Genomic DNA, 22221 nt, shown 5'->3' on the forward strand with positions numbered 1-22221 from the left:
GCTTCCTGCAGAGATCTCAGCTGTTAAAGAACAGATGATGTTTATTTGTCTAAAGTCCCCAAGAAGTTCCCCTCCTGTTAGATAAAGAAATCGATACCATTTTTAAATCTTGTTTCTAAAAATCTCAGCTAAATACAAAACACATTGCTTAACAGTAAACAGAGGATGAAGGGGTCTCACCAGTACCCAGCAGAGCCTTGCACATAGCAGATATGGAAATGCAGTGGAATTCAATTTGATAGAAGGCGAAAAAGAAGCCCTTTGTCTTTCCTATTCCCTGTATAATATTATCTAAGGAACACCTAAAGTTAGTTACCCAGACACTGATGATGATGACATTTGGTTTTGGGCTCTAAGAACCCTTTTGTATTCATCAGAAGGAAAGGGCCACTCCCATACATGCATGTCATCATAACAATGGAATTCTCCATTGCCTAAAATTATTCCAAACCAGCTGAGGATAATATAGTGTGATGCTTAACAACTGAATGATCCCTCTGAAAATTAGCCTAAAAGCAAGAAAACAGATGCCTGGAATGTTTGACATGGGGTTTTCAAGAAAGGTGAGAGGAGGAGACACAACTAGGGAAGAACGAAAAATGTGAGCTGATTACAAAGTCAGAGCTCTAATGAGGAAAACAAACCACTAAGGTCAGGCTGTTCTGGGCTCAGAAACTTGGGAAGCTGACAAAGAAGTTGGGCTGTCCTTGAGGACGATCTGAAAGCATCTTCTAACTTTTGTTATATTATTGCTAAAGACGGGAGAATGTCATTTCCAAGCTCTGGAAGGAAGGTACCAAGTACGCAGAGTGCATCCCATTCTTTAAGCAGCTTCAGGAGTCTGAACAGCTTCGTCTGATGCCATCAAGGGCCCTAGGTGGTGTTCTGCTGGGGACATGGGAGAGCACAGAGCCCAGGGCCTTCTACAAGCAAAGCTTTTTGACTTGTAGGTGAATGTCATATGGGTCTGGGGTCCGGGTCAACTGGTTCCCTTACTAAGACCATAGTTAAATTCATTTTCTAAAACCTTCCTTTCAAAAATAGATAACCAAGCCTCTTTAGCTCTGTTACCCAAAAGTTGAGAGGCCCAGACAGAAAAAGAAAATGGCTAATTTAGGCTAATGGTGCCTGTTTGGAAAGCAGCTTACTAGTAAATGTGACACCTCAACAGACTCCAACACCAGAGGCTCCCAGAGAAGACTCAGGGCTGCTAAGAGGAGGGAGACTGAAGCAATGTGAAACAAAGCCACTGAACACGAATCAGACTTTCCTCCCACTCTGTCAGAGCACATAATATTCATTACTGTGCATCTCTGTAGTCTAGAAGGTTCTCCTTTATTACTGTGGATGGGAAAGACTAGGAAAAAAATAAATTCATAATCAAAACCTACAAATCAGCTGCAAGGGGAAACCAAGAACCCTTAGTAATAAGAGGACACGTGAGTATGCAGGTGTCCACCTTTCCACATTTCTTAACCAGAGATGATTTAGAAAAAGTAGCTGCCCATGTTTTCCTGGAAGTAAAAGGCTAGAGGTGGGCAGTAGGCCAAGACTGGCATCAGATCCAGTTTTCCGTCACACAAACCTGTCAGCCATCACAAAGTTCCTTCTCCTTTCCTTATTTCTCAGATAAGAAAACTAAGACCCAAGTGGAGACCCAACTTCCTTGTGGTCACCAGTCTGAGGACCGTCACCTCGGCCTTCTGTTCTCAGGCCAGCATCTTCTCCCAAACCACTGGGCCTCCTTCTGCCTGTGCGCCCACCTCCATCCATAGTGTGTCCAGAGAGGAAGGGGAGCAGCCACCCTGAGCTTCCGCCTCCCCCAGCATCCAGGGTCTGTCTCAGTCGTGCTCACGGTGCCCCCGGAGGATGTCGGACAACACAGCAAAGCAGCATTGACTCTGCGTGTCCGAGGCATCCTCCTTCTATCTATAGGATGGAGATCTTCCTAGTTCTGCAGGGTCATAATTTCTGACCATTTAATAAAATGATCCAGAATGACAGAATATACACAGTAAAAAAAACAAAACAGGCTCTAGGCACAGATTTTAAATGTTGCATGTGGTGTTGGTAGGCTTTCAGCCCTCAGGCCACATGATGTAATTTTAGTCATTCAGCAGGATTCTCTGACTGTGAGGTTCTTTCTCACTTGCAGCTTTCCCTACCTCTTCCACCTCCTTCATGGGTTCTGTGGCATATTGACTCGACAGTTCTTCTGTTTCCTACTGCTGGGATCAATCACATGGAGTCTAGCTCTCTAGCAAGGGGAGAAAACACTCCTAAAGTGCCCAAAGACTGGGAGCACACCTGAGATTTAGATGAATCCTGAGAGGAAAAATATTATTACCCACATCTCTTATCTTTGTGATTACAAAACAAGACCGCCCAAGACACAGAGTTCTGAGGGCAGGTGGGTTAGTCCAAGTGGTCAGATGAATACTGGGCAGCATCCTTCTCGCCCTCTGTCACTTGCTCACAGCAGAATGTTGCAACCACACGTGTCAGTAAGTATTAAGTAAAGCAAGGAATAGGCTCTTAAATCAGAGTCTATAAAATTAGAAAATGATTGCTTCTTGGTAGGAAAGCTATGACAAACCTAAAGAGTGTGTTAAAAAGCAAAGACATCACTTTGCCGACAAAGGTCCGTATAGTCAAACCTATGTACACTAGTCATGTACAGATGTGAGAGCTGGACGATAAAGAAGGCAGAGCACCGAAGAATTGATGCTTTCAAACTGTGGTGCTGGAGAATTCTTGAGAGTCCCTTGGGAAGCAAGGAGATCAAACCAGTCAATCTTAAAGGAAATCAACCCTGAATACTCACTGGAAGGACTGAAGCTGAAGCTGAAGCTCCAATACTTTGGCTGCCTGATTCAAACCAGCTGACTCATTGGAAAAGACCCTGATGCTGGGAAAGATTGAAGGCAGAAGGAGAAGAGGGCAACAGAGGATGAGATGGTTGGATGGCATCACTGATTCAAAGGACATGAACTTGGGCAAACTCTGGGAGATGGTGAGGGACAGGGAAGCCTGGAATGCTGCAGTCCATGGGGTCACCAAGAGTTGGACACGACTTGGCGACTGAACAGCAACAACTAGAAAATAAAACAACAGACAACTGGAAGGAGTTGGCTGTTCCTTCCAAGGGAAGCTACCAAGAAGAAAAGAGCAGGGAAGCGTCCACGTAATACAGCTGGAGTTGGAAGATGCTCTGGCCTCACGCAGGATGACGGAGAAATCCTCCTTGACTGTATCCAGTGTCAGGGGCCAGTTCCATTGAAGTGGTCTGAGGATCTGGGGACTTGCGGGGGGAGGAGGAATAGCCTCTACTAGGCTTTTCTCTTCTATTCAACCCAGTCAAACAATGTTTTCTGATGACCAACTTTGCTCCTGGGCTACATTCTGGGGATACAAGACTCTAGCACTTGGCGAACACACTAGGTATGTCACTTAAGGTCTTGTTTCAATCTGTCTTCCCCACTAGAATGTCAGCTCCATGAGGACAGGGGGTTTGTTTGCTCTGTTCCCTGCTGTTATCACCAACACACACAGTGATACCTGGCATTGTGCTGGTGCTCCATGGACATTAATGAAATAAATGAATGACTTCTGACCAGTAATCTAAAATGAGAACTGAACGAGTATCCTGGTGAACAGCATGAAGGACTCATCCTGTGTTCAGGCTCACTTGCCATCTCTCCTCTCTGCCAAGCCCCAACACCAAACTCAACAAGCCCAAAGCTGGAGACACAGACCTGGGCCTGAACACTAAGGTGAGATCCGACTGCAGAAACTGTCTTCTTTCTGACCACCAAACACATTCTGCTTCCTAACACCTCAGTGCTCTGCCATATAGGTGTGGATAATGCACTGGAATTTACCCATATAAACATAACTTTGGAAAAATATCCTAAAGCAAGTGCTGAAACATAATTATAAGTTATCACTTGGCAGTATGCAGGGTTATCAGGAGAAGAATAAGCATACAACACTACTCTGTGAAGTCACTTCAGTTGTGTCAGACTCTCTGCGACCCCACAGACGACAATCCACCAGGCTCCCTTGTCCCTGGGATTCTCCAGGCAAGAACACTGGAGTGGGTTGCCATTTCCTTCTCCAATGCATGAAAGTGAGAAGTGAAAGTGAAGTCACTCAGTTGTGTCCGACTCTTAGCGACCCCATGGACTGCAGCCTACCAGGCTCCTCCATCCATGGGATTTTCCAGGCAGGAGTACTGGAGTGGGGTGCCATTGCCTTCTCTGACACAACACTACTGGGGAATACAAAAACCAGGCTGACACCTCAGTGAACACAGCAGTTGGGGGCCACCAAGGCCATTACTACTTCTACCTCAAAGAGACTAGATTTAAGACACAAGTGGGCCAAGAGGAGACAGCTTTCATGAGTTACTTCCTCTCAATGTAGGGTCCCCACCACTGCAATCTTTTTTTTTTTTAACCTCCTGTTTCCTTCTCTAATCCTGAATTCTAGTTACCAGGCTAATAAGGTATGTTTCACCTGTGAAAATATAAGGCTCCAATGTCACTGTACATAAAGTGTTCCATGCATACACAACGAAAACTGACTTCAGTTCTGTTGCTAAGAAACTGCAGAAGGAAAGGGTTTTTCCAGCCTCTTCATTTATAAAGTAACCACTTCGTCTATCGGAGAACAAATGCAATCTCTCAAGTCCCCTCGTGCCTTGCTCTCATTTTAAAAATGAACAGAGAAAGATGATGGAGAGTGGCTGAAAGTGTATGCTATCTTCATTTTTTTTTCCCCACGTCCTTGAAAATGAGATGGAAACATGGTTTCAATAACCCACTGCTCTCATATTTATTAATCTTTCAGGCTGAAGATTCTCCCCAACACTCCCCCACTTCAAGCAAAAATGAAAAATGTCCCATAGAAATTACACTTTGATTTTAAAAGGTTAGCCTGGGCAGTGAGAACTAATTTACGCTATTCTTGTATTCCATGTGGGGTTACTTCCCAGGTCTCTGTTCTATCCTACATTGCCCCAAGGCCCGAACACGTACACATGCATGAACATGAAAACACACACAGCCCAAGCGAACAGCACAATGCATCATTAGCTTCTTAAAAAAAAAACAAAAAAAACAACATACTAAAATTAGGGCTTGGGATAAGGAACTTGAAAACATACTTGTTAAAGAAAATGAAAAAAAAAAAAAAATGTTCCTGTTTAAAAAGAGAGAAACAGGCATACTAACTTTGACCACAGCATAAAGAGGAAAGCTACAAAGCAATAAAGCCATGTATGTGAAAGGCAAGGTCACAGCTGAATTTGTAGATCTAACCCAGAGGCAACTTCTACTGATATGAAACACTGAAATAAATTTTTGAAATATCTCTCCCCTTCCAATGCTTGGCTTATTTCATTTACTAAAGGACTCTAAAGTATAATTCTCTTCACAGCTTGTTACACAGTAGAATCTTTCTGCAAACTAACTGACAAAATTGATTGCCTTACACCAACTTTTCTACACATATAATTGATTTTTAATTTGGTGTCTCATTTCCAAAAGGACTTGACAATAAACTCCACTCTATCCACACTATTGACTTCACAAGAGTTTGATTCAAAGGCTGATGGGAGTCAATTACAGAAAGGATAGTTTAGTTTCACTAATATTTGAAACTTTAGGCAAATTTTACACAAATTTACATCTTCCTTTTTTAATAGTAAGGCTTGATTCTTACCATGGACCATAGTAAGAATATGTACCATGAGCAACATGTATATTACTTATATGTACAATGTATGGCAACATACATTATAATTTTTCCTTTTCTTTTTTCTACTCTCATATCTAAGGATTAAGCTGTTCATAAGAAACAGTTACCAATTAAGTTTAAAATGAGAAGAAGGGGAATCAGTAGGGAGAAAAAACTACTTTCATCTAATTTAAAATTTACTGAGTACCTATTATGAGTTGCAGTAAATACAGCATATCTATATTTTGGGTTCTAAGCAAACTGTAAAAATTTTCAGATTAAGATTTCTTTAGAAAGTGAGAATTTTAATGTTATGATTCAATTTATATAAGTTTACGATGACATAAAATGATGTAGGTACATGAAACAAAGTGCTTTGACTAGAGTATGAAACAAGAAAAATGTGAGACAGTAGTGAGGTTTCGACTTCTCTTTAATGTTTTTATAATGTTCTCACAAGAGAGAAAGAGCCACATAAAATTTAAAAAAGAAGAAAAAAATGAATGGATTCATACTGGATGACCTACAGGTTCATCAACATTTCTTGAAAGACTATATAAAATGTTCCACAACTCTGGAAACTGGACCATTCCTAAAATAAACATAATTCAATTAAGCCTTCTCCTATATTGAATATATAACATTTAAAACCGAACATGAAGATTACAGACATCCTAAAGCTTACATCTGCTGGTCGGTAATTGCGGGCTGTAGGCACGCCCCCCCACCCCCCACTCCCGGCTTTCACCTCCACCACCTCCTGCTGCTGTAGGGCCTTAACTTTGGTTATGCTGTGAATTCTATTTTCTACAGCTGCCACACAAACAGTAAATAAAATTCATTGTATTTTTGCCCCACTAAGCAGCTCTGTCTTCTGGCACATCCAGATGCCTGGCTTGAAAATAGTGAACAATGAAAACAATGTTTTCTTGAGCAGACATTCCAAAAAGGCCATAACAAAGGCCTCGGAAGGTGCTTCTGAAGAAAGATCCTGTGGCAAGGGCTCCGTGTGCCCCATGTGAGTAATTCCTTGACCAGTGGCCCGGGTTCACTGGATTACAGATATTCAGAGAATTGGTCTCCCAAATCATGTCAACTTCAAAAGAAAGATTTCTATTATGTTTATGATAAATGGAGTTTTAAACTGAAAGATGGTTCAGGTGTTTTAAAAACCATATTTCAAGATGGGGCTTTCTAGGTGGCGCTACTGGTAAATAATCTGTCTGCCAATTCAGGAGAAGCAAGAGACACTGGTTCCACCCCTGGGTCGGGAAGATCCCCTAGAGTAGGAAATGGATGCCCACTCCAGTATTCTTGCCTGGAGAATTCCACGGACAAAGGAGCCTGGCAGCTACAGTCCATGGGGTTGCAGAGTCAGACACAACTGAGAGACTGAGCACACACACACATATTTCAAGATAAAAGTTACAGTTGAAAGTGAAAGCGTTGGTCACTCAGTCATGTCCGACTGCTCACAACCCCATAGACTGTAGCCCACCAGGCTCCTCTGTCCATGGAATTCTCCAGACAAAATACTGGAGTGGGTTGCTATTCCCTTCTCCAGGGGATCCCACCCAGGAATTCAACCCAGGTCTCCCGCATTGCAGGCAGATTCTTCACCTTCTGAGCCACCAGGGAAAGCCCCAAAGGTTACAGTTACTCAAGATGAAATGGAAGCACTCTGCAGGGACACTCCAAAGCAACACAACCTCTCCCTTATGTAACACCTGGAATTATGCTGAAAGCTATTTCAGCACAAAAGTAATTCCTGAAACACAGCAAAGTGGATGGGAAGCAAAGGGTGAAACGCACAGCTCAGTGAGGCACCCAATCTTACAACCTTGCAGGCCAAACTCCACAAGGAAAATGCAGGCCCTGAATTTTAAAAAGAATTCAATTAGCACTCCCAGTATTTCCATAATCAACAGCTGAATGCTAATTAAGAGCACAGCACCAAGCAAGCAATGGAATCCCAGTGCAATAAGCAACAACACAAGGGCGCAAATGCTCCCTTCAGCTTGCATGCATAAACAAACAGAATTAATAACTACCCGAGCATGGAAGGGTGGCTTAATCTGTTTCGATTAGGTGCAGTTCAGCCCTGGGGCCTTTGTGTTATATTTAAATGTGTTCATCATGTTTAATTAAAAACCTAATAATCTAGGGTTTGTTTTTTTTTAAGTTCTGATCTGTACTTTCCTCCTCTTTCTCTTCCTGAGTTCTACTGATTTGGATGGTTTCCTGAAAAGGAACAATATTTTTAGCATGCTATAAGTGAAACTGGTTAACCAGCAACATCACTCTCCAAGGCAGCAGCCAGTCACTGATGTGAGCTCCATCCTTGCCCATGTCAGGGTTCAATAAGCTTCATGAATTAAAGCAAAAATGCTCCTCTGGTCTGACCTGGATTATTTAGCCTGAAAGACTTCCCCACGAGATAGCTACCAAGGTGTTTCCAACAGTCTCTCCTCTAAAACAGAGTTCTTTTGTCATTACCTGGCTTAGAATTTGACAGAAATTGGCACAAATCTGGCTTCAGTTCAATAGAATTTAAAGTATCTCAGCCCTAAGGCAACTTCAATAAGAAATATCATATCTCTAACAACACACCAAGTGTCTAAGGAATTACTGAGAGGAAGTGTGAAATGAAAGGCCTCCTGTTGCTTAATTCTGAGGCCTAAGATCTCAAGAATTAATGGTTATCTGAAAGACCTCAGAAGAAGACGTCCGGTGACAGTATTAACCATAATTTGGGAACTTTTCTCAAAAGTAAACTTTTAAGGTTTACTTTTATATGCATCACTGGATTCATATAAAAGTTTTTCTCCTTGGTGTATTAACCATTAAATGCTGGACTGAGGACAGTGTCGATTAGAGTGAAGTTTAAAAACAATCATCTTGAATAAAGAGTTGTCAATACTCAACTGCCTCAAAGGCAGAGACATTACTCTCACCATCAGAAAGTCCTCACTCTTCATAAGTCTACGAACTAGAAGGACAATCAACTCAGAAATAAAGACTGTGAGGAACAAAGCTGGTGATGGCAGCACAGAGGCTTCAGAAGCAGCCAATAAAGGATGCAGACCTAGTTCAGCAGGGGAGTGCCTTGACACTGAACCTTAGGGTCTGGATTGGCAACACAGAGATATGAGTCTGCTCCAGCACAGAAGACCCGCAGGGTCAGGAGGTTCCCACTCTCAGCACAGCCAGGGGTCCCATGGCAGATGCTCCCTGCCAACCCTCTCACACGGTGCTCCATTCATGTCTGTGCGAAGGAAAGCAAGTGCATCGATGCTGGAGTCGGGTCAGATGCTGGGCAGCTGGTCAAACTCATATACTGGAGCCAATGAAATTTAAACATAACTAGAGCGTCCAAGTATACAGAACACCGAGAGGGACAAAAGAGGCAGGTCCATGTATTTATTTGAGTTGGGGCCCATTTATTTTCCTTAAATCTTCTGATTCCTGGGGTGAGAAAATGTGGGAATTTCAGTAGGAGGGGTGACACGCACATAGTAGGTATTCACTCACAGTCAAAACCAGGCCCCAGGTTAAGAGCAGTGCTGCTCTATGTGCCCTACTGCCACATAAAACGATTCAGAGAGGTGATCTGGACAGCTCAGGAGAGGCTTCCCTCAGCCTATCAATTACTCAATCACCCTCCCTCATTCCCTGTTGAGGTTTTATAAAGTGAACTTAACTTCCTATGAGGAAGGGAACCATTTGATCCTTGGGCTCTGCAAGGGCCAGATGACTGCCAAAACATTTCTTAAAACTTACACTAAAACAAACACGGTAAAAATGAGCCCAGACTGACAAGGATATATGCAGTTAGAGATGATTATCCCGGGCTGGGAGTGAGTGGCACTCGGGAGTCCTGCTTCACTTTTCAGACTTAAGCTGGGCTTTTCCCCGTGTGTCAGGTTCCCGACCCCCCTTCATCCTACCATTTGCTCCAAGTCCCCAAGAGGCAGCAGAGGGGACACTGCCCACACTGTGTCCGATATAAGCAAATGCTGTTGGGGAAGGAAGCCTGCTCTTCTCAGCAGGAATGTGAAAGGTCCAGAGGGAATGAAAGGTCAACGGAGGAGTGAATGAAGGGGGAGAGAGAAAGGAGCTGAGGAGGCCGGAGTGAGAAGGGAGGGACGATGGCGGGGCAAGGGTGGGCACATGAAGGTGGAAGGAAAGGAGAGACCAGACCAAGTGAGGAGCCTGAGTCTGGGAAGCAGCTGTCAGGGGACATCTGTGCTGACAGGCCCTAGGATGGGCCACTGTCCACGACTGACCCAGCCTTTTCATCTCCTTATGTCTGTCTTCCACAAAGGCTTTGTGTAGAATTTAACATTCTTACCCATCAAATCTCTTACTTCTTCTCACATAAATAGGTTTACAGTGGGAAACAACATCCATGACTTTTTTTAAAAAATTGAAGTATACCTGATTTAAAATATTGTGTTAATTTCTGTACAGCAGTGATTCAGTGATATAAACATAAATATTTTTTCATACTCTCTTCATACTCGTTACGATTTATCACATACCATATCACTTTCATACCATACTCATCATGGTTTATCACAGGATACTGAATATAAGTTCTCTGTACAGCACAGGGAACTATATTCAATATATAGGACCTTGTTGTTCATCTTTTTTATACATAGTAGTTTGTGTCTATTAATTCCAAACACCTAATTTATCCCTCCCCCATGCCATGTTCCCCCTTGGATAATTATAAGTTTGCTTTCTATATCTATGAATCTGTTTCTGTTTCATAAATAAGTTCACCTGTGTCATATTTTAGACTCCACCTATAAGTGCTGTCATATATTTGTCTTTCTCTGACTTACTTCCCTTAGTATGATAATCTCTAGGCCCACCCATGTTGCTGCAAATGGCATTATTTCATTCTTTCTTAAGGCAGAGTAATACTTCATTGTGTGTGTGTGTATATATATACATACACACACACACACACCACATCTTCTTATCCACTCATCTGTCTATGGGCATTTAGGTTGCTTCTATGTCTTGATTATTATGAACAGTGGTGCGTGTATCTTTTCAAATTAGAGTTTTCTCTGGATATATGCCCAGAAATGGGATGGCTGGATCATATGGCAACTCTATTTTTAGTTTTTTAATATGTGACTTTTCAACACAGTTGAGTTTAACATTTTTACTTTGGCCACTGTCTCAAGGACAAAAGTTTGAGCTGTCTGCATCTCTTTACTAATCGGGTAAAGTTTCACATTTTCTATTTCAAGGCTGCGACACCGACTTCACCAACACTCCGATGAACTGAGGGACTGCTGAGAAGGCTGGCGCTCTCTTATGGAAGCTTCAAGGACCATCTCGCCATCTTGGCCCCTCCTTGCTGCCTCCTGATTTTTCCCTCACTCCTCTCAACTCCTGCTGCCCTCATCCACAGCATCCCACGGACAACCTCCCTGGGTACACACCCAGGGTCTCACCACTTCTCACCATCACCGTTGCTGTGCCGCTCGGTCACCAGTCCCAGGCCTGGGCTCTCACACAGCCCCGAAGCCACTCCTGCTTGAAGCAGCAGCCAGAGAGCCACTGGCAGATGGAGTCCCTGTGCTCAGAAGCCACTCATGCAGAGCAAACAGCAAGACTCCGAACATGGGTCCACAGGCCACCCAACCTGTCCTCTGGGGGACCCTCCCTGTCCCCCACCTCTCCTGCCGCTCTCCCCTCAGACATATTCCTGCCTATTCCTCCAACATGCCAGGCGTGCTTTCACCTTAGGGCCCTCAATATCCAAAAGGCTTGCCTCCTCACAGAAGCTAGGACCGTACCTGGTTCACCCCCACCCCCTGCCCATTGTTTTCCTCAGCACACACTGATTTACAGGTGGTCTCCCCTCTCGAAGTGGGGCCCTGTGTTCCCCTTGATGGTGCCTAACACAGCACCTGGCACATAACAAGCACTTGATAAATACTGCTGAAAACATGAACAAGAGGGAAAGCCATACAATTTCTAAACACTCTCCCTTAGGCTATTTTTAAATACAGGCAAGGAACTCACAATCAATCAATATGTGTATCAGTGCCAGCCCTCATCTTAATCTCAGTCAGCCTCAAGGGCAAATGTCAAGTGGTGACGCTCATATTGAAGACTATATTTGCAAAAGCACAAGAAATCTCCCCGCCTTATGTAGCAATTCTTCTCCCCAAAGTCACAAGGTGGGGGATGGAGAGCTTCATTCGAACTCTTTCTGGTGGGATAAAATCCATGAGTTTGAAAACATGTACTTCTGGGTACATTTCTATCTTCCCACCTTCTTTAATAGGCTGCAGTAACAGAATGAATATGAAAGATCCGATATTGATTTAAAGTCCATGTTTCCTGCTCTTGACTACTGTCCTTCCGCAGGTTAGAGACCCTACCAGACTTCACAACAAAAACAAGGTGCAGCCCTCATCTAAAGAGAGTATCAGCTGGTTCTAAAATGACTGAGTCTTAACAGAAGGAGGTATCAAAAGCTAGCCTGCACCCAAACCAACCAACCCAAACTAATTTTTTTAAAGAGCAACTATTAATTTCTTCTCTCTTTCCATGACACCTGGGGAAATCTTTCCCATTTTCTACGAAACCAATGCTGACTAAACTCAAGTCTTTCCATACAATTATGAGGTTCAAAGGCTCTTTATCCTGACTGACAGATGCCATGGGCAGTCTGCAGCCATGACTGGATCCTGGGGACGTGGTGAGCAGCTGGCCCAGCCGCCCCTCATGCCCCAGAGCAGACCCGAGGCCAACTCCCGCCCGCTCACCACTTCGTCCTCGGTCCAGCTCTTCTCGATCAGCTTGGGCACAGGCTTCTTCACCAGCCGCTGCAGAGCTTTGCCAGCATCATAGCCGCTTTCATGGAGCTAAAACAATAACGACAATTTTAGTTTGTTCATTGCACCAAATAACAGAACTGGAAGCAAATCAATAAAAACGGGATCCTTCATTTACTCTAACAGGAGAGTCATGAGATGGGCACACGAGACTCAGAGTCACTTTAGCCAGTGTCATAACTGGCTTATATCCAACCACCCCCCAGATTCAACTGTTCTGGGAGAAGGACACAAGCAGGGGAGAGAACATTCTGGCAATGACAGGAACAAGATGACGAACAACAGTAACATCTATGTAACATTTGGCCTAGGCTGTTGCTAAGCACCTTCCATGCACTCATTATCTTTCTTAATCCTGTGAGGAAGATATTCTCTCAGTTAATTTTAAGGAGTAGGAGCCCTCATCATCCATTTTATGGATGAGGGGACTGAGGCATGGAAAGATCAAGTAAAGGTGCTCAACCATACTAAGCCAGTAGGCGGTGGAGCTAAGACTCAAACCCAGCCTACACGACCCCTACTCTTGTCCCATTTCCCTCAAAGTGGCCTAAAGACATGACAGATTATGTTCTTTCTCATTAGCACGTCTTAAGTCTTTCACCTGTAATTTCACTAAAAAAAAATTTCAAGTATCTAAATATAAAAACTTTAAATCTAATTATGTAACAGTATACTAACTTCTCAGCACATATAAATGAAGATGTTGGTTTATCTACACGATCCTTTTAGGACTGGACTTTCTCTCTGGTCAAAACTGTTGAATTTTTTTTTTTTTAATTTATTTATTTTTGGCTGTGCTGGGTCTTCATTGCTATGTGCAGACTTTTCTCCAGTTGTGGGGAGCAGGGGCTACTCTTGTGGAAAGTGAAAGTCATTCAGTCATATCTGACTCTATGCGACCTCCTGGACTATACACTCCATGGAATTCTCCAGGCCAGAATATCCTCCCAACCCAGGGATCAAACCCAGGTCTGTTGCATTGCAGGTGGATTCTTTACCAGCTTAGCCACAAGGGAAGCCCCTTGTTGTGGAGCACAGGCTGAATCGCTGTGGCTCACTGGCTTAGCTGCTCTGCAGCATGTGGAATCTTCCTGGACCAGGAATCGAACTCATGTCCCCTCTATTGACAGGCATATTCTTAACCACTGGACCGCCGGGGAAGCACGGAATGTTTTTATACTCCATATCCTTTTCAATCCTGGGCAATGTCTAGCACCCTCTCCATCTTGCAAAGATACACCTGCCTTGGCTCCTATGACCATGTCCACCTCTGGTTCCTGTGGACAATGAAGAGAAGGAGCAGAAAGAATGATCCTCCTGCTCATATCGACCTCCCCAAACTGTGGCTGTCTCTCCAGATTTCTCACCGGGAACTGTCCTTTCTTTCCAAAGTCTACTTCTCTGATAGGAGCATTTGTTCTGGCTGAGACCTATACCTCCAGGAACTAACATCATCCATAGCATAAGGTGATACACAGAGATACTTGTTGAATTAATAAATAAAGGCCTTCAACTACTGTCCGTTGATAGACTCAACCCAAATCTCCACCCCAGTGTCTTCAGGTTCATTCAATCTGATGTTAGCTGAGTACCTATTATGGTGCAGGCCACACACCAGACCCTAGGGACACAGCAGTGAACACAACGCCCACCGGCAGGGGCATGCTGATCTTTCCACAAGTGCTTCAATCACTTATTTGAAAAATTCACCAGCATTTGCAAATCCTCAGTACAAATAAGGTGCGAACTTTACTAGTAAGTCATAGTTTGTTTATTTGTTTGGATGGATGAATGGATGAACAAATAGACAAAAATTTTGGATATAGCAAAACTCTCCTATAACTATTTGACTGCTATTGGAAGTTAAATATCCATTTTCATTGCTCATTCAGCAAAACAGAAAGTTATTAAAAATCAAAATTTCCCAAGTTAGTCTCACATTTTAGAGGATCCCAATTTACTCTAAGTCCAGACTACCCACAGATATCCAGACTAGAAATTAATTACTAAGACAACTACCTTAAAAAAAAACAAAAACACCTACATCAATGATTAATGCTGAATCTTTTTTTGGTGGTGGTCAGGTGTGGATATGGGTGAGTGTACGCAAAAAATATGGATGCTAGATATGAACTTATGTATTTTTATGACATTCATTGTTAGAGGATTTAAAAAATAGTATACTATAAATATTATACTAAATAAATGAAATACTATACTAAAATATTAGAATTTGCAAATGTTTGAAAACTGTTCAACTGGCCTCCTTTCAGAAGTATATAAAATAAAAATAATTAGATTTTCATACTTTGCCTAAGATCCAGAACAAGCAGATATTTGCCAAGTTCTATAATATAATTAGGATCTATAATCAGAGCTTAACAGCAAGGATCAGAACTGAATAAAAGGAAAAACTGCATGGCTATTTAATTTTTTAAAAAGCACCAAACCAGTCAATCCTAAAGGAAATCAACCCTGAATATTCATTCATTGGAAGGACTGAAGCTGAAGCTCCGATACTCTGGCCACCTGATGTGAAGAGCCGACTCATTGGAAAAGACCCTGATGCTGGGAAAGATTGACGGCAGAAGGAGAAGAGGGCAGCAGAGGACGAGATAGTTAGATAGCATCACTGACTCAATGGACATGAGTTTGAGCAAACTCCAGGAGATAGTGAAGGAAAAGGAAGCCTGGTGTGCTGCATTTCATGGGGTCGCAAAAAAGTCAGACATGACTTAGTGACTGAACAACAACATGTTAGTGATACTCTGAAATCAATTCAAGTTGATCAAATCATGAATTCTTAATAAAAAGCTCACGGCAAATTAACAACATTTTATAAGAGATAATTACAGTAAATGGGGTAATTATACAGAAAGTGATTAAAAACTATGGACTTTGGAGCAAAATTATCTGGAGTGGAATTTCAGCTCTACCATTTACTAGGTGTGTGGCCATGGACAAGTTATCCTCTTTGGGCCTCAATTTTGTCATTTTTTAAAAATGTGTATAACAGCATCTTCCTTTCAGGGCTACTGTGAGGCTAACATTAGAAACTACACGTAAAATAGCTTATAACTGTATCTAGCACATAGTATGCTAAATGAGTGTTAGCTATTTACTTTTAGAAGGAAGGAGAAAAAAATGAAGGAAGTAGTCTCTATCCAATTTTCATTAATTTTCTAGATTAGAGAGTAGCCTTTCCAGAGACAGAAAAAAAGTTGTTAAACTACAAACAAAACCACTTATGTTTCACATAATTATTCATGTTAATAATTAATGAAATTTGATTAAAACTCTGGTACAGTAAACAGAAAAAAAATTAAATCTTACATGGCTGATAACAGGAAATTACTCATAAGAACACAGGGCCCATTCCAAAAGTGAACAAGTGAATGAAGTTCAGTCATCAATCCCTATGACATTCCTGCCTTTTTGTGAACCAAGAAGAGCTTTAAATGAACTGGAAGAACTGTTCTGAGGGACCTGCTGCACTCAGGGTTGTTTGGTTTTTCAAGGAGGGTGTTCCTGCTTGCACGGCACCCCCAGTCAAATTTCTCATGAGGTGCTTTAGTAGAGAGTTTTCCCCCAAACACATCCTCGCATCTGTGATTCCTTTGTTCAGATCACACTTTCCCCTGACAAAGCTGTTGTGAGGTATGTGGTAAGCTGAGTAACAGGTAATTTCCTCCGCTCATGGGATCCACTGTCAACCTGTCTTCTAAAAATAGTATATTCCTGACCTTTCCACTCCATGAACCCAACAAGTATCCAGAGTGTCCACCTCCTCCGTCTCTGCCATATACACATCTGAAAAGTAAAAGTGTGGGACTATTTAACAACAGTGACAAATACTGACTGAATACATGGAGTCAGGAGCGACTGTGCTGTCATCAAGAATTCATGAAGGCCAGTACAAGGTTCTGTTCTGGCATGCCCTCTTCCCAGAGAACCCAAAGGGACCTTTCTCAACAAGCCCCTTCTTAACGTTGCAAACAGTTATTCCCACTTTATAGCAATTGAGTCTGAGGAAATTCTGAAAGCGTTCCATTTTTAAAGAAACACTTCAGTTATATTTACTAAAGATGGACTTTTAACATATTAACAGTTGTTTCAGCCCACACTGCTTCTCTGAATATCTATCGAGCACTTTGGGAAAATCACTGGGAGTTCAGGACATCCTTCACTCCTTCTGCAAACATGTACTGAGTGCTAAATGGTGCCAAACACTCTCCTGGGTGAGGGGGACAGACAGAGCCAGGAGCAGCACAGGAAATGGGCATCAGAAATGCTGGGGTGAAAAGCAGATTAAAGAACCGTTCTCATGTGGCATGTTCATCTAAAGTCACATCTATACCCTAGGGTCCTAAAAGGCTGGGTTGCTGGGTTCCACCGTCTTTGCTTAATATGTTGTATCAGACACAAAAAAGCACTTCTTAAAAAGGGTTTGTTTTCTGGAGGATTATGAAGATTTGTTTTTCTTCAGACTGGGGCCAAAATAATGTTTGAGCTAGAGCTTAACTAGTTGTTTCAACTGTATTCCTCATGTAAATTAAGAGTTTGTAAGTTTACCAAAATACTGGCTATCTCAAATCTCTAAAGACTGTCATTGAAAATATTCCCCTCTAATACTGTGTCAAGCTCTGAAGAACTGGAACAATCTCAACCTATGAAAAATATGTGGGTTCCAACTTTGAAAAACCTGATCATGACCACACAGGTACATCAGTATGGGAAATTCAGTACCCAATATGGCTAAGGTAAAAGGTTCTTCACTGTGAATAAGATTTTCTTTCATTACCCCAGAGAAGACTGCTCAGAGAAACTGCAATGAAGACCCTCAAACAGCTTCACTCTGTAGTCTTAGAAGAGCAGTTAAAGCAAGGTAAGTAGACCTTTCTGTCCATTTTGCAGCCAAGACATACTGGGAAAATCTGGGATTAAAGCAAGAGAAATGTACCATCTTGGAGCTACTGGGTCAACATCAGTGCAAAAAGTAGGCACCAGGACAGAGAATTCTTATTCAGTCAGCTTCAAATCTTCACAAGCTCCCGTAGAGAGAACAACCAAGATTTGACTCTGTCACCATGACCCTCCAGCCAATAGAGCAGGAAGTCATTCCAAAGAAACCACTGTTTTCAAAATCATCATCACAGGGTGTGTGTGTGCGTGTGTCTGTATGCATATGTGTGTGTGTTTTAATCTGATGATCAAGGAAGCATGCACTTGTAAATCTGCTGCTTCCACATCACTGAACTGCAGGTCTGCACTTAGGCATAAGTAGCGGTAAATCATCTTCCCCTAAACCACAGGTCAGTATCTGGGAGATCTGATAACAAAATGGTGATTTTTCACCAATGCACCAGCCTCTAAGTCACCCCAACGTGGAATTCTCTTTGCTTTGCTGTTTCCCAGCAGTCCGTCAGCTGGTTCCCTGAATTTGCTCCACAGAATGCTCAGCTTGGGCTATTCCCTTCAATTCTGGTTTGTTCACTGTCAAAGGGTCCAGGTGGCTCTTCCCCGACCAGCTGTCCACTCTCCTCGGCCATGCCTTCTGCTGCCCTGAGAACCAAGGGACACCTCAGCCCCAGAGGCAGGCTACTGTCATCACATTCTCTGCTGTCCTCCATTCATTCAACAAGAGCTCCTGAGCAACTCTAAATGTCACATAAAGTGCCACCAAAGATGGCTAAGATGGCTCAAGCACACTAGCAGAGTGGACCGGGGGTGTGAGGGTGCTAAAAACAACAGCAGCTTCTAGTAGCAAACCCCTAGTTTGGTTCTGCTTAACAAACTGAACAACAACATCGAATGACACAAAGCCAGGGACATGGTGCCCTCTGTAACTGGACACAGCTGGCTGCTGCATAAAATGCTCTGAACAACTCAAAGATTCCAGGTGCTCAGCAGCCCGCCTGTACAACCGCTCCCACAGTCAAGGCCTCTGCAGCCTTGTGAGTGTGAGCACGGCACCAGGTCTCAGCAGGGAGACAGATGCCTGTTAGGAGCTTCATCACAAACTGGCTGAGCTGAGGTTCTCATCTCTGTCAGGTAAGACTAACAATATCAGCCCCTCACCGTGTCAAAGGACCATGAAAAGCAGTAAACAAGACACCATGTGATAAGATACCCTGAAAGGCCAAACAGCTATAAACTGTCCAGCGGTACCACCATGGGGAGTGATAGTTTAGGAGCATGGCTATTACGCAAGATTCTTAAACATGTGCAGGTTCAAGGTGCACACGTGCTGGGGACTACACAGCCTCGAGTGTCCTGTGACAGCCCCTGACCTCTCTGTGATTAGTAGGAAGGAAGGGTCAGGCCACAAGAAGAAAAACACATTTCTGCGTAATTGCCCAAGTTAAACCTGCTCCTCTCACTCAGCCTGACAAATCATTCCCTGCTTATTACTTTCTATAATTTAATATATATAAGTGCTTTACTGGCAAGCTTCTCGAAAGAATAAATAATACTTAATGACCGTCTACAGTTTAATTAACTCATGATTGAACTTCTCATGGATCGCTATAAACACTAAATTATATCCTTCCTCAAAGCTGCCACAGACAGAATTCTTGTTTCAAGCTTTAACTCTCCTGCCTAAACAATTCCAAAATTTCAGCAAATCTGTACATTGGACAGGGAGGTGAGAGAATCAACCTTAATGCCTGGTTATAAAGTATGTTATTTTATAGAGCAAGGACGAGGTCTTAATTTAAATAAGACTGAAAATGTGCACATGTCCGAACACCTCATTTATATTACAGTAATCATTAAACATTGCTGGATCTGGGGCAGTCTGATTAGCAGAAACTCTGCGTATTACCACAAGGTTTTGAGTTTCTACTCCGGCTTCTCATATGAGCTGCCATTTTCTGTCTGCGTGATGCTGCAAATAAATTCTCCCCTTGGCACGGCTCAGCTGTCAGGCACCTCTGTTCTATAATGAACCCATGAATTACATCTCCTGCTCTGTCATCCCTGGTCTCACACATCAAAATATTGTTCTTCAATTGTAATTTATAACTTAATTTAAATGTCCCCTTTACTGTGACCTTTTTAGATCAAATGGTATTGCAGCTGGCAGCTTCTGCTAAGCCAACGTATTCTGCAATTACAGCCATTATAATAACTGTAGAAAAAGCCTATCTGAGGTTAGATTGCATTCATGCTAAATATTAAATAATTGCAGTCCATTACGGATAATATTAGATTTCAAAGTCTTTTGCTCTGCAAAATACACTGTTTATTTATAAGAAATTGCCAAAATAACTTATAAAGGGGAAAAAAAGTGGAATTTGGAAACAATCTTAAAATTCCTCATGTAGTTTTAATCATTTGAATTATTTCTCACTAACATGAGAAAGCTGTCTGAAATCTGACAACCAAAAACGTCCTCTCATAATATATAATTCACAAAAGCCTATACATTTGCATCATTTCTCTATCACCAATGACCTCGTTCAGTTCAGTTCAGTTGCTCAGTCACGTTCGACTCTTTGCGATTCCATGGACTGCAGCACTCCAGGCTTCCCTGTCCATCACCAACTCCTGGAGCTTGCTCAAACTCATGTCCATTGAATTGGTGATGACATCCAACCATCTCACACTCTGTCGTCGTCCCCTTCTCCTCCTGCCTTCAATCTTTACCAGCATCAGGGTCTTTTCTAATGAGTCAGTTCTTTGGATCAGGTAGCCAAAGTATTGGAGCTTCAATATCAGTCCCTCCAATGAACATTCAGGATTGATTTCCTTTAGGATGGACTGGTTTGATCTCCTTGCAGTCCAAGGGACTCTCAAGAGTCTTCTCCATCAACACAGTTCAAAAGCATCAATTCTTCAATGCTTAGCTTTCTTTACGGTCCAACTCTCACATCCATATGTGACTACTGGAAAAACCATAGCTTTGAATAGAAGGACCTTTGTTGGCAAAACAATATCCTGCTTTTTAATATGCTGTCTAGATTGGTCATAGTTTTACTTCCAAGGAGCAAGCATCTTTTAATTTAATGGCTGTAGTCACCATCCACAGTGATTTTGGAGCCCAAGAAAATAAAGCCCAGTGACCTAGTACAAAGCTCAAAACATGATACACACATACATTCAAAACCTAGAGTTCAGACTGAAAGCACAATGCTTATTTTTCTTTGGCCACTGTCACTCCTAACAATGCTACTTAAGTGCTGGAGAGGATAAATTTCTCTAAATATGCTTATGGACACACATTTGAGAGATAAAGGTAAAGACATAGAATTTAACTGCTGAGAGTAGGGGCTGAAGGAAAGATTCAGTTAATTTTCAGAAAGAAATACATCTTCACTGGAATAACTCTCCCCCTCTAACACATTCTGAATAAGTACAATGTTCTAGAAATTATGGCAGCCCCTGAGGTCACAAAGGAGAAGAGAGAGGGGGAACAATATTTCCTGAGTGTTGCCTGTGCTAGGACCTGTACATCTGTGTATGGGCTCAGTTGCTCAGTCGTGCTCAACTCTTTGAAACCCCATGGACTGTAGCCTGCCAGGCTCCTCTGTCCAGGCAAGAATATTGGAGTGGGTTGCCATTCCCTTCTCCAGAGGTGCAAAGAACTTACTCAGTATATAACTTCATCATTTCATACCACTCTTTTGAGGCAAGAGTGCTACAGATGAGGCAACAAAACCAAGAGGCTCAACATCATGCTTCGGGCCACCTCCCTACAAAGCAGCAGAGCGAGGATTCCACGTTAGCCCAGTGTCCAGGACCCCTAAGACTCAGTTCCTGCCCCCGACACCTCTACTGGAGCATGTTAGGATCGGCGATCTGCTGGGAACAATGAGCTCAAGGATTCCTCCAGCTGTAGGGATGGGGCAAGCACAAGGTCTTTGCTTACATTGGGTTGGCTAGTCAGGAGTAACTCAGAGAAGAGAAAACACACACATAAACAAAATAATGAAATAAATGTATGATAAAAACAGAAAAGTGTCAGTGACTAGAGTGCTATTTGTTTTGTTGAAACAGCAAGATGATTCCACAAAGCAGATTTTAAAGATCAACAGTATACGTAATATGATTAACCTTGCTATACTTAGGGCTTCCCTGGTGGCTCAGCAGTAAAGAATTCGCCGGCCATGCAGAAGCCATGGGTTCGATCCCTGGGTTGGGAAGATCCCCTGGAGGAGGAAATGGCAACCCACTCCAGTATTCTTGCCAGGAAAATCCCATGGACAGAGGAGCCTGGCAGGCTACAGTCCACGGGGTCACAAAGACTTGGACACTTAGAGATACCAAAGGAACATTTCATGCAAAGATGGGCTCAATAAAGGACAGAAATGGTATGGACCTTACAGAAGCAGAAGATATTAAGAAGAGGTGGCAAGAATACACAGAAGAACTGTACAATAAAGATCTTCATGACCCAGATAATCACGATGGTACGATCACTCACCTAGAGCCAGACATCCTGGAATGTGAAGTCAAGTGGGCCTTAGGAAGCATCACTACGAACAAAGCAAGTGGAGGTGATGGAATTCCAGTTGAGGTATTTCAAATCCTCAAAGATGATGATGTGAAAGTGCTGCACTCAATATGTCAGCAAATTTGGAAAACTTAGCAGTGGCCACAGGACTGAAAAAGG

General features: G+C 42.6%; 1 protein-coding gene across 28 annotated transcripts in view; it reads right to left on the reverse strand.

The window, feature by feature from the left end:
• RERE (arginine-glutamic acid dipeptide repeats) overlaps positions 1–22221 on the reverse strand; it is a 408969-nt gene that overhangs the window by 78173 nt on the left and 308575 nt on the right. For all 28 annotated transcript variants that reach the window (XM_081490478.1, XM_081490468.1, XM_081490475.1 and 25 more), the window contains one exon: positions 12537–12635. In XM_081490478.1, the coding sequence (XP_081346604.1) occupies positions 12537–12635 (99 nt within the window). The remainder of the gene's footprint in view (positions 1–12536; positions 12636–22221) is intronic.

Source organism: Giraffa tippelskirchi, chromosome 5 (assembly GCF_054371585.1).
Source record: "Giraffa tippelskirchi isolate mGirTip1 chromosome 5, T2T-mGirTip1v1.2.pri, whole genome shotgun sequence".
Classification (NCBI taxonomy): Eukaryota; Metazoa; Chordata; class Mammalia; order Artiodactyla; family Giraffidae; genus Giraffa; species Giraffa tippelskirchi.